Source organism: Cygnus atratus, chromosome 1, assembly GCF_013377495.2.
Source record: "Cygnus atratus isolate AKBS03 ecotype Queensland, Australia chromosome 1, CAtr_DNAZoo_HiC_assembly, whole genome shotgun sequence".
NCBI lineage: Eukaryota > Metazoa > Chordata > Aves > Anseriformes > Anatidae > Cygnus > Cygnus atratus.
This window is the reverse complement of record NC_066362.1, coordinates 111,429,693-111,443,557: the sequence shown is the minus strand read 5'-3', so window position 1 is coordinate 111,443,557 and position 13,865 is coordinate 111,429,693. Positions and strand designations below refer to the sequence as shown.

Sequence of the window (13,865 nt, the reverse complement as noted above, 5' to 3'; positions counted from 1 at the left end):
CTTACAGAGATTCTGGGCTTTTAATGGCAGATTTCCCCCCTCTATTAAAATATTCACAGTCCTACATCAATGTTAATAGAAATTTGGATAGGCAACATTCAGAATATTGTTATTAACTTCTAAATCCACAAAGCAAGTGCCACTTATAGATCTTACCCCTGGGAGCTAAGGCAAACAATGATTCACATTTTTCAGTGCATTCTGGAGCATATTGTGACGTCCTTTGGAGGCTGCAAAGGACTTCTTGCCACTAAACAGTCTAACTTCTATTGTTTCTGTGGGACAGCAGTAATAAGCGGTAGCTTACAAACAAACATTCACTGATTCACCAAAAGAGCTAAATCATTCAAGTGGTGGGAAAAAGAAGTTTGTTTTTTTTTTAAGAGGTCTCTTATTTTTACAACCACTATGCAAATATTGTCTTACTTGGTTATTCTAGTTACAACTGAGAATTCATAAAACTGATCTAGACTTTAACTTAAATAATTACTTCTCTTAATTCAGAGATGATTGAAAAAAGAAGACAGACAATGAAAAAGAGAGAGATACCTACATTTTTGGTATGATTTAGAAAGGCAGCATGAATAAGTTTTAGTTCAGCTTTATTTAAAAAAATGTGCAAGTTCAGGTCTTGTCTCTATGACAACTACAGAACCAGTGGAATGATTCTCTCCCTCTCAAGAGGCTGAAAAACTGAATAATTCAGAGAGGAAGAGATTTTTAGTCAGACTATTTACAACTGTTTAGTTTTGTTAACACCTATTTAAAGCTAATGCCTATGGAACATTTTTGGAGAAAGGATGTCTTGTTTAAGACAAAACCTCTTTCACTCTTTAATTAAGAAGCAAGATAAGTTCCACAGGGACATTTGAACTTTCACTGAGCCTTCTAGCAAATAAGGTAACAAGACCAGATTTGATATTTGTAAGACAAAAGTCATTTGAAAAGAAAATATGCTATTTATTTAAAAGCCATGTAAATCCAGTCCCTCTTTAAAGCATGCATATTTCCAAAGCAATTGTTTTTCCTGCAAGAAAATAATTTTCTTCCTCCAGTCAGAGCAAGACTTTGCCTTCTGAAGCCTTTACTACAACAAAAAGTTGTTATAAATGCAATAAATTACCCTCTCTTTCAAACAGTTAACATCAGAGAAAAATTTAACACATTTGTTGAAAGTTATCCACCGCTCTGCTGCTTTTTCCACTCTAGAAAGTTTTAGTAGTAATATAACTAATGCAAATTATAAATAGTCTACAGTTAGCACTTCTGAATCCAAAAGGGTCATGTAATCTAGAGCAAAAGTTCTCCTGCATGAAGAAAACTGTGAGACTGTAGAAATATCTGTGATGTGTAATGTACAGCAATGAAGATTGTGAGATGTCTAAACTCACCAAGAAATACTAAAAATTTCAAGCTTTCAAACTGTATCTTCAACTACAAAGAAAACAATCTATTGTCAGTCTTAATTTGGTAATAAATTTTGCAAGTCTTACATAGGCTAATTAGAAAGAATTTTACTACTACTTAATGTGCTTAATGATTGTATTGGTATAGTTTTAACAAAACTGAAAGCATTTGGTAGCTTATAATGAGGGTTCCAAATCACTAACTTCAAAAACGCCATTTGTAGAAGGAGGGCTACTTCCAGTAACTGAAAAAGTAACTTAAAAACTCTGCTAAACAACACTAGAAAGCATATTTGCCTTGTAGACTTTTGGAAGCACACTGAACAAAACGGGTGATTTTAAAACCCCAGAATATGAAATACAATTACTGCACAAGTCTGTACAAGTGAGCTTCATGCTCCAACATAACTGCAATCTCCCCCTTCCTCCATATACTCACCATATCTGTGCTAACACCGGTTGAGGTAACCCAGACTGAAAAAAAAAGTTTCTAGCTTGATCACCTATAAAATAAATAGGACATCATTTCAGAAAATGCTAAAAATACCAATTAGAGTAAAGAGGAAATCATGAATCAAAATATCTAAATCAGAAGTTACGGTAAAGCCATAAGTACTTTATGCTACAGATACACAACAGAGAATGATATTTAAGGTTTGCCACTCAAGAACCTGCAAGGTATTTCCAACAAAGACATACTTTTTCAGTCTGCAACAGTCAGCACCACATGAAGTCAATTGGACATAAACATTTAGTACTACAGGAAACTCACAGTTCACAGTACCTAATTTGTGTCAATGGCTCTCTTTGCAGGAATCATGTGCTTTGTGAGAACAAGAAAATTTTTTCCTTCAAAGAAATTACGTATCAATACAAACTCTATCCTAGATTTTTAGTAGTAAAAGGCTAGTCAGCTGCCACAAAGAAAATGAAGTGGTTTTTATTCTGATGTGTAACCCAGGATAAAGCATCCCTTAAAGAAAGCAATGGTACATTTCAGTCATTTTCCAAATATCAATTAAAAGTAAGGATAGAAAAACAATTACAAAAGGATTAGGCACTTGGAAATAATGTGGCCTGTAAAGGAAATTTGTAAACAAACTAGAAATAGCACTAACTATCAAAGGAAGTCAATAAAAACTGTACTAGCTTACATACTGAACTACAACAGATTTTGTGTCAAGTCTGTCATGCAACAGGAGCAGGAACAATCAAATTGTATACTTGGAGCTATGTATGGGTGTGATGAGACTCTGCTAAGAATCCAATTCTGATTTCATACTCTGGAAATCTTCTTGATGGGGCAGACAGCAGAAAAGGTAGAACACAGCTTTACCCTACATTTATTTCCACTGAGCATAAGATTTTAGATAGCTCTTAAGGGAATTTAATGTAACGAAACAAAACAAGTAGACACCATACTGCCTTTAAAACCAAAGCAAATCAGTGTTTTTAAATGAAAACTTAGCAGGACCAATGCAGCCTTTATTCACAGCTTTGCTTCCCACAAATTACATCATTTTTTGCCATTTAGATTTTTTAAAAGGTCACCCAGAGTGATTGCACTAATTTAAACAATCGGTTTCTGAAACAGACTTCAGTTAAATTAATAGATCTTTATTTAAACAGACTTCTTAGTCTATTAGTATGTTAGTGTAGCCGGTTGACCCCAGCAGAAATTAAGACCCAACCAGCTACTTACTAATTTCTCTCCCCCTAGCAGAACAGGGGGGAAAATAGGCAGAGCAAAGTGTGAAAAATCAGGAAGCTTGTTGACTGAGATAAAGATGCTTTAATAATTGAAAGAGGGAGGAAAAAAATAAGCAAAACAACCAAGTGATGCAAAGTTAATCACTCACCACCTCCTGCAAGCAACCAATGCCCAGCCAGTCTCTGATCAATGGCTACCTTGGAAAAAAAGTGCATCCACCTCCCCCAGTTGTTGTTGTTGCTGTTGAGCATGCCGGTACAGAACATCCCTTTGGTCAGTTTGGGTCAGCTGTGTCCCCTCCCAACTTGTTAACCATCCCCAGCCTACTCACTGCAGGGAGCAGTGTGAGAAAGAGATAATGCTGGAAGCTGTGCAAGCACTGTACAGCAATAGCCAAAATGGTGTTATCAACGCTGCAAAACACAGCACCACGCAGGCTGCCACAAAGAAAGTTAATGCTATCTCAGCCAGGCTCAGGACAGGGAGTTACTTCACCAAGGGCATTAAAGCACAATAAATATTACTAAGCATCACGGTGATTCCACATTCTGAATTGTAACTCTGCAGTTCATAAGTATCAGCTGCCTCTACACAATACAGCTGCTGTACAGAGCCAGCTATAAATCATTTTAATTCTACTTAAAAAATCAAGTGTCATAAACCAGGTATAGAGTTTACAGTAAAATATCAGAAAAGGTGGAGTTGATGTAGCAAGGCAAATGAAAAATAGGATGTGAAGTGAGTAAGACTTGTTCAATTTTTCAAATTCTTATGCCCTATTGTCTCCTAGGCAGCTCTGTACATATTCAGATTCATTAGTTAAGATTTAATTAAATGAAATTAGAAGTGAAAACTATTTCATTACCAGTGATAAATCCAGATGTTGGTTTCAGACTGTGGAACTGCTGATCATGTTTAGCCCTCTCCTCCACAGTAATAGCCCAGATATCCAGGTTGCCTAGTTGAAGAGAGACAGAAAAACAAAATTAAGAAACATCTAAAAAAAAACTTCCCTATTTCTGAGTATAATTAAATCACACCATACCGGACCTATGAAAACAACATACAAAAACATAGAAGCTATTCCTCCAAAGTCTGTAGTTGCAAGTTCCATGAATCCCAAAACAGCCAGTTAGTACTTATGCAATATTATCGTAGAATCATTACGGTTGGAAAAGACCTCCAAGATCATCTGGTCCAACCATTCCCCTACCACCAGTATCACCCACTAAACCATGTCCCTAAGCACCAGGTCCAACCTTTCCTTAAACATCCCCAAGAACAGTGACTCCACCACCTCCCTGGTCACACTAGAACTAAATGTTACCCAGTTAAGATGACTGCTGATCATTGATTCACTCCTCTGGCTCATAGGAATCTCAAGTCACAACTGGGCTACCCAAATTGCAATCAAACTTACAAATGGGCTATCAAAAGGCAACATCAGTGTACTGGAAGATATAATGCAGAAATCTCATAATACATTTTTAGGTGGTGAGGGGCCAGTTGCACGTACAGCTGAAATGAAATTCAAGTTCTTTTAACTGAAAAGGTACATCAGCTCCTCAGATGTGTATTATGTGGTTTCGTACTCTTGTAAGAGGAGAACTCCCCTTACTTGTCTAGGAAAAGTGTGACGAAACCAGACAATTAACAATTTTCATTGGCAACAACAGCACAGTTCAGGAAAGTACGCTCATCAACCTTTTAAGATTGAGAAGTCTGAGTAAGAGTACGTTACAAGGACCAGATTCTTCACACCACGCTCCTAAGCTGGAGGTGAATATTTAGTTTACACTGAGATTTACTACCCCTTTTACAATGCCATGCTCCTACAATGCGTTCTTTAGTTCTACTTTGATTTTTGCAACAGATCCACTCTCCTCTTCCAGACATTTCACTTTCATCCTCCAGATTATTTGTACTCAGAGCAAACACAACATCTCATCTTCTACTTGAGACCTCCAGCAAACTATCTAACATTATATTGCAGGCTTGTCTCAACAATTTGTAGACCAGTAACACGTCATGATTTCAACATCTGGAGAAGTATATTGTGCTGGTGTGACTTCCTGTAACTCCTACTGTATAGACATGTCATGATCTGAAGGCATCCAAGTTAAAGGAATCACTGTTCTGTGAAAACAAAGAGGAGATCTAGCATTCACTCTGTCTCAGCACTAAATTCTCAGAGATTCAATTTCAGGTAACAGGGACCACAAATATCCACAGCAAGTACTTCAAACTGCTTGCAGGCTGAGTCAGAATCAAACTCAGCAGTTAAGAAGAACATGAGAATTTCCTGCCTCCTAAATTTCTTCCATTAAAAAACTACTTTCATGTGGCAAAATATACTTTGGAGAGAAAATGAAATGGGCAAGGGGAAGAGAAACATCCTTTTAAATGTTTGGTTTCGTTAATAAAGGGAAAGCTACATTCTTGGTAAAAAATGTCATCTCTGTTTCAGATAATCTATGTATTTCTAGAAGAAGGCAGGTTGATAATATCTCATTCAAACAAAGGACATTTTAAGATTAGTCCAAAGAAACAAGAGGCACTGTAAACAGGTTTCATAGCTGTGCTCCCTGTGAGGATGAAACGGGATTCTCCTTTGAATATGAATGTGCCAAAACGCAACAGTTCACATAAGGAACTATCACCTCCATCTTCTTGCAAACTCCTGGCAGGAGGAAAAGAAATAGTGTTGATTAAGAGTTTTTGACCAATATACAGGCTAGGCCAACTAGTATAGGTCAAGTAATGGCAGATGACCATCCCCCTGTGAAGGAAACATGACTACTCTGGCATGAGATCATAAGGCTGGATGTGGTAATTTACACTTGGAGGGAAAAATTCTTGAATACTATGTGGGGGCGAAAGAAAAATACCGTGACATTTGTAATGATTCTCTGGCTCTCTCTCTCTCAATTTGAGGTATACATGACTCCAGTACTCCCCCTAAAAAAACACCACGAACAACAAAGAACATCTCTTCCTATCCTTCTCCAAAGAGGGAAATAAAACCCACAACTAAGAACTCTTATGGCATGAGGTAACCAAAAATGTATTCTATTAACTATTTTAAAACAAAATTTATTTATTTCTTCTCTGGATTCCCTGAAACTAGAACAAATGATGGTCAGTATTTACTCTTCCAGATGGAGACTTGGATGGTATTGAAACAGTAGATCTCCTTTGCAGGATATGAACATCAAAAGAGATGAAGTTAAACCAAGCAAGTATAATAGCCTCTTCACAAGAGCTATGAATGGCATCTGATACTGCCTCATTTCCATCTTTTGTTATTTGAGGAAACAATGAGATCTATGGGAGGGCATGAAGTAGGATCTTTCCCAGCATCAAGACATCATTCGTGGCTTCAGATCCTGGATGCCAACACAGAAGTTGGGAGGCATTTCAGTATATTTGGATGCAAAGGAAGCAGTCATCAAACCACAAAATTGACTCATAGGAAAGCTATTCTTGAACACAGTAGCAAGCCCTCTAACCATCTTTTCTTATAGAAGGCTCACCAATCATCTCATCTGCAAAAGTGAAGCAGTGCACTCTCATAAATAAAATGGGCATTTTCTTCTCCTGGACAAATCAACAGAAGGTCGAGCACACCACACATTCTTCCCGACAATTAAAAAAAATCCTGTTATGCTCATTCAATTTTGTTAATGTCATCCTTAAAATGAACAGTGTTCTAGAACATCAATGAGTCAGCCCAGTTCATGTGGCGGGTATTGTGCTGTTTCCATACCCATTCCCCAAAATGATTTTGGAAGATTTTTCAAAAAGAAAGAAGTTAAACAAAAACAAAATGATAATTAATTATATTTACATGGAGAGGAATACCAGAGATCACTCATTTGGAGCAAGGGCTCTCCCAAGATGGAGACTGCATAAATCTCGTCTGCATCTTGATCAGTGACTGCAGGTAACAGAAAATGTTGCATTCTTGAAAGGGGAATACATTTCCCCATAAGAACTGGAATTTTCTTTACAACCCCATTTATTTCCTCTCATAACAATCTCAGACTTTTGCTGTCATTCGTCTAAGAGGAGATCTGATGCTACCTGGTCGATTTGTTTTAAGTACAAATACCAAAACAGACTTCCCTCACACCACATTTGAAATTAAAGATACTCCAGAAACTACATTAGCCACATATTTATTTCAACCCACTCTTTGTAGAGCAGCCAGATCGGAAAAGCTGTTTGAGAAGAAATAGTAAATTCATTCCTTCCTAAAGCCACATAGTACAGTTAACAGGATCCTGGACAACATATGCAAGATCAAATGGCAATACATAAAGTTGAAAAAAGAAAGATGCTATCCATCTGTAAAGCAATAAGAACTTTCTAAACATGGCAGAGGAGAATGCTTTGAAGAGGAGAGTTCCCTTAAGAACGCACGCATGTGTTTAAATACGGTGCATGCAAAGCACAGCCCTAACTCTGAACACAATGAAACACATCAGTCCAAACCAGCAGATTCCATTCACATCACGACTTTCTTAGACTGTGAAAATCAGGTGAAATGAAGCTATTCCCACATTTCACGCGACCTAGAAGCGTATCTTACAGGACACTGTTCAGCGAGTTTATTTGATGAAAACTTTTGGTAGCTAGTTTTGCTCCCAAACTGAGTTAAGGTTGGCATCAAACAAGATGCAGTTCCAGAGGGCTGGACTTCGAGATAACTGAGGCAGTGAATGACGGTTTCCAATTATACGTTTGTTCTAGCTACCACTTGCAAAGATGTGTTTCTTCTGTTGTACTTCACGGATTTTTTCAGACTGGCAGAGATTGCATCCAATCAATCGTGTTTAACAAGAACCACGTCTCTCCAGCAACACACTCTGAATAACATGCTTTTTTTCTAGTCTCTTACTGAAACACTAACACTAGTTAGAAATTTAGTTCCTAGCTATATCACATCCCAAAAACTAGACTTCCATATATATTCATATATTTGTATACACATATACCTACACACGCATTTTTTGCATCCGAATTCATACACAAATACTTATACACACAATTAAAATCATCTCTACATTTTCAGAGATAAGCATGTAACAGATGCATCATTCAGTTTAAGGGGAACCAAACTAGTTCCACTACTTACTAGTTTTCAGCACTGAAATCTATCTTTGTCATCTTCCTTCAGATCAGTTGCAAAAAACTGGATCACAGATTGCTCAAAAATGTATTTCATATGGGTAGCAAAAAGCAATGTCTGTACTGCACTACCAGGGTCCCTTCTAGATTTTTCACAAAAAATGAAGTTCAAGATGTATTACCTTCCCCTGTTATAAATGGAGAGCTAAAAATCACAGCACTTTTCTTATCTAAACACAGATTACGGTACAATACAGGAAAGAAATTTGAAGTGATGGCATACAAAAGCATCTGCCATACTTAGCAATGAAAAAGTCCAGGAGTCCTAAAAGAAAAAGCACATCCACTTCTCAACCACAAATAGTGCTTATGAAGCAAGAATTTCCTCTGAAATAAAATATGCGAAATGCAGACAGAACCGAGTCAGGAAACTTAAGCAGATAAAGCTAGGTAACTGCAGACTGAGGCTTTGCCCTACTGTCAGTGACTGAGTGGCCTGGATCTGCCCTACAGTTACGAACAAACTGAAGGACTGCAATGGATCAATGCACAAGAAGGGAAACAGTGCAGCTTTTCTGCTTCGCTCTTCTGAGACATCTCCACAAAATTTCATGCATGTTCTCTAACGGGTCTGCAAAAACATCACAAGTCTGATAAACTATCACCTCAGGAAGATGCATTTCCATAAACACTTCCATACAGAACATATTTCAAAAACAACACGTTTATGCAGAATTTTTGCATATAAGAACCGTTCAGGATACATTACAAATGACTTACCCCCAAAAGGTGTTGGAAACTGAGCCATGGTTCTGTCACTTTTAGCTTGTTAATAGATGCCTGAAAAAAATAAAAACAATAATAATCACAAACAGTTACGGTATCTTCCGCTTTCAATACATTTTCTGTACCACCATCGATTAGTACAGGAAAAATCAAGGCAATGAAGAAACAGTATCACGTAAAAACTACTTGAAAAAAACAGTTACTTGCAAGAGATCTAAATGTCTCATTTTTTGTGCTATTCTGTCCATCCTTAAGTGTCTTTTCAAACTAGCAAACATAGCTACATTTCAGTTCTGTTTCAAGAATGCCCTCAAAAATGATCTTCGTTTATAAATAATCAGTGATGTAGTAAAGAACAGAACTAAGTCAGCCCCAGCTGACGAGATCTCAGTGACACTGCTCAACACTGCATTACTTCACCGGGTGTAACAGCTCTGCTCCTACTTAAGAGCAAAATTGGCTCTGTTTCCAACTGTTGAAAACATACAACATTGTCAGCAATCTGTTTTTCACTCCTGACAAAAAAATAAATAAAAAATCATAAAATGCACTGTATTGCTTAGAGTTCCTTTGTTTAAACAAAGTACAGTAAAAAATGAAACTAGATTGCAAGACTCCTTTACCCTGAAATCGGCCCACAAATTTAATAAGTGTGTTCAAATGAATGGAGTGGTGAAGCTGACATCACAAGGAAAAATGCTTTAGTTGGTGGGAGATACTCTTAATTTAACACTGCTTACTTCTCAAATAAAAGCAATCTAGAGTCCAGAAATATAATCTTTAAAGGAAAAAAAAAAAAAGGAAAAACATTTTTCTTTTGCCACACAAAGACTGACATCAATTGCCTGAGCCAAGAGGACAATAGCTAGCAAGAGAGTGGCAAAACAATGAAAAAGCAGCCTCTTGTCCTACTGGATTCCACCCATGTTTTCCAGGCAACAGGAGAAAAGCAAAAGGAAACAGAACCAGAAGGAGAATAATTTAGACTGCTTGAACAGCAGCAGAAATTTATCAATATCACTAAGAAAAGGCATTAACTTGCACCAACAATTTCCTTTTGTCTGAATTTCTTGTTTGTTCCCCTCCCCATCCCCCTTTCACACTTCCCACATACTCTTCTGGCTTCCAACTTGGGAACCTACTATATATACACACCACAGATGTCACTGAAAAAAAGCAAAACCAAAAAGAAAAAAAAACAGCATTTTTGCGAACCAGTCTCCCCATCAATTGCTATTTAAAACACTACGAAGAAAATACTGATTTTTCTCCTCATAATTCGGCAGGGCAACCAAGCGTGGTGCACGACTCAGAAACCTTCTTCCAAATGCCAGGTAACGCAGCCGATACCAATTTCACGCAGAGAAGGCATCACCTCAAAAGTTTGGAATCACACACCTACAGATACAGTATTTTCACAAAATACTGCAAACCCAGCTACCTTGGTAGTACGACTATTTCAAAAGCGTTTCTAAAGTGCTGAAAAATGACCACTTTAATCTATAAAGTGCAGTCAGTATCTTTATTATGACACTTCTATTCCTTAAAACTATGAGCAAACCCTAGAAGAAAAAGTTGTTGGAACTTCCATAGATGTATGGTTGAATCTTATGGCACTCGAATGTCACAGAGATAACAGGAGGGACACCAGAAGAGCACAGATTCTCTTCCTGCTGCAGTTTTCCACACGATGCAGAAGGACAGGAAAAGCATTATTTATAGCAGCCACAGGAGAACAAGAGCAGAAAGCCAAAAAAAAAAAAAAAAAAAAGGAAACTCAGACTTGAGAGGGAAGAGAACTAGAGTTTAAGAAAGAAATGAAACAAAAGATATCCACTTATTCAATTGTGCAAGCTGAGAAAAGTGAAATATTTTACGAACTGGGACAGAAGAGTGCAAAAAAGGACTGAAAGTGTTTAGCCACTTAAGGGAAGTGGATTTAAGGTCACTTATGGACTCTCCTCCCTATATGACCAGAACTCCAAAAGAATTGGTAGTTTATTGCTCCTCTACCTTGACCACATCGGACAGAAGGGAGAGGGATGGGAAGTCTCAAGGCTATGCCTATAGTAGATGTCAAAGAAAGCATAATGCCATTGAAAAGAGCAGAATGGATGCTGGAAGGAAAAAAAAAAAAAAACAAGAGTTAGCAGTAAACAACAGTAAGCAGTAAATAGTGATGAGTAAAATGGAGAAAAGGAACAGAAAGCTAGGTTAAACTTGGGAGCCTGGAAAACAAGAGACTGCAGAGACACAGCAGGAAGCAGAGAGAGAGAACGATCACTGTACCCCAGTAAAAGAGTAATTTAAGTTTGCCCTTTATTGCCAATGGCACACCTAAGTTCCACAACCAGAGGTTTCATTTAACATGCCCGAGGTAACGCCAGGGGCTCGACCTCTGCAGGAATTAAACTTTGCAGCTGCAGACAGCCGATTCTACCAGCTCAGGGGTTGTTACATATGAAAATGAAGACCAAGGGAGAGCAGGAATTTCACAGCATTCTCATGCTGGGTGACTTGGTAGTTTTTTGAGTATTTGGGCAGTTCAAGATCTCTGGGATGGAGAGCAGGTATTTATCTGAAAAACACCTGGCACAGTCATTATGTTATAAATTTATTGTATATTTCTAATGACTGCAATAGAAATACAAGCACTGGTATTTCAATTCACAACATTATTTTCAAACAGCAACAAGTTGTTTTGGATCGGCATTCTTTAAACCCTAATCTCTGCTGGTTCCACAACAGCGTGAACACTTCCCTGCGCCTTCTTAGATCCTCCCAGCAACCCCCAACAAGAAAAAATGTGTAACATGGCAAAACAAAAGTTGGGAAGCAAGCAGAAAGCTGACAGCAAAGCAGTATGGGTGAACAGCCCTGTCAGTTCCCTGCGGGAAAGCAGTAGTTTCTCTCTAATCAACTACTGGTATTCAGATTTGTATGAACTCGGTTATTTTGGCTTTTTTTTTTTTTTTTAATTCTCTAACAAATGTGATTGCAATTGACCAAGAGTTCAGAAGTTACTCAAGCAGAAGGAAGAAAGACAATAAGGGGAACCATAAGTGCACCATTAGTCAACTGTAAGCATTGTCCTTAGAAAGCCAACCTAAAACCCTCACCGTAAGCAAAATTATGCAAGTAATGAATTGTTAAACACCAGTCCTTCCAATAGTTTACTTTGCTCAGCAATCAGAAGATGCAACAGATACTTCATGCTGCTTTCAGAAAGAGCAATGAAGAGCACTGAGCCACTCACCTCCCCGTGCCCACAAAAAGGCTCAGTGCATCACTGCACTGACAATTCAGAAGAATCCCACAGTTTCACACTTTCTTCTACCACACATCAATCCATAACCAACAGGAAGATACACATCTAATCTAAGCATAACATGAGCCACTAAATGCTATGATTGTTCACAGACCCTGCACTTCTCCCAGTGCTCAAGTTCCCAGCGTGGTGCCCATATTAACCCAACCCCGTGCCCTCTGCCCACAAAGGGCTGTGTGGTACCAGGATGTCTTTGGGGTCTCACACCTGTGAAAGCAGCACAAGGAACAAGTGATGGTCCAGTCAAGAAGTCGCGTGCAAGTGCACGAGGCACATTGCATACTTCTGCCCTCTGTGCTTCTTCTCAGCTCAGGAACGTTGTCCTATGTTGTCAGAAGCCGGCAGAAAGGGTTGGCAGCGATCCTCCAGTTTCACTCCACACCTGCTGTGTTCAAGGGCTTCACCTCTCCGCCTCTCAGGAGGTTGAAAGCCCACAAAGACCAGCAGTGACCATTTCCAGCAAGGGAAGTGGGGAAAGCGGAGTGCACTGTTCCTCAGAAATAACAGGGTCAATAAGACCAGATGAGCCCATGCTTTTCAGCCTATTTTCAGCACTCAGCTGAGTGCTATTTCTCAGCGCCGAGGAGATGGGCAATGCTTGGAGATGGATTCTCAGCCCTGATTTTCTTCCTCTGGGACAACCCTACTGGAACAAATGCAGTCCTTCCGTCCATGATTTCCTACGGGCTTTAGAGGAAAATGAGGCTTTCAGCATACATGAGCATGGTGGTGATGTAAATTTAAATACTGATGTCTTATTTAAAATTTAACCCTGAAAAGTGATCAGGTTGAAAACTAAATTATCAAGACGTAAAAGTCAGATGTATGAAAATTCCCTCCACTACGTATTATATATAGGCTTTAACAACACGTCTCAAAACTTTGCTCGTTTCTATTTAAAGTTGCCTATGTTCTTAGAAAGACACATAAAAAAAGCCATAGGAGGTATAAATTAAGCTCAATTTTGCTATTTCTGTGCTAGGCGTCTTTACAGGGACAAGTCACACAGGAAAAAAAAAAAAAAGTAGTTTTATTCTCCTTAAAATGCACCACACCATTTCTATTCCTCAACAGCCTTCACATATCTTGGGCACACAATACATAAAGTAATCCTCGAGGCAACTTATCAGTCACCTTCCTCCTCCTACAGGAAAACAAACAAACAAACAAAGAAAACCAGATAAAGCACCTCCTTCTCACGAATTCCAAGTTACAGCAAAATACCCCGAGCAGGACATCATCTCAGAGTATCACAGACTAACAGCAGGTTTTGTTGCTTTCCCATGTTACATGGAGAAGTCCTTACACTTACTAACAATAAAAGGACTCCAACAGTTTCAGCAAAGCCTGGTTATTTAAGATAGATGTCGGAAAACAAAAATAATTGGAGATATTCATAAGGAGTCTGACTCTTGCTCTTTGGAGATCAGATAGTTAATACAGCTACCAGCTTGAGTTGAACTTTTCAGAGTTTCAGCTCTTCACAGGAATCATTTCTAGCTGT

The 13,865-nt window shown here is 38.4% G+C and overlaps 1 protein-coding gene across 8 annotated transcripts in view; it reads right to left on the bottom strand.

The window, feature by feature from the left end:
- ITSN1 (intersectin 1) overlaps positions 1–13,865 on the bottom strand; it is a 127,634-nt gene that overhangs the window by 88,725 nt on the left and 25,044 nt on the right. For 6 of the 8 annotated variants that reach the window (XM_035545846.2, XM_035545848.2, XM_035545850.2 and 3 more), the window contains 3 exons: positions 9,028–9,087; positions 3,983–4,075; positions 1,846–1,909 (listed from right to left, as the gene is read on the bottom strand). In XM_035545846.2, coding sequence (XP_035401739.1) covers positions 1,846–1,909; positions 3,983–4,075; positions 9,028–9,055 — 185 coding nt within the window. In that variant the 5' untranslated portion in view covers positions 9,056–9,087. Of the gene's footprint in view, positions 1–1,845; positions 1,910–3,982; positions 4,076–9,027; positions 9,088–12,568; positions 13,049–13,865 lie in introns of those variants that run through there. The other 2 variants (XM_035545853.2, XM_035545847.2) reach the window with 1 other exon arrangement.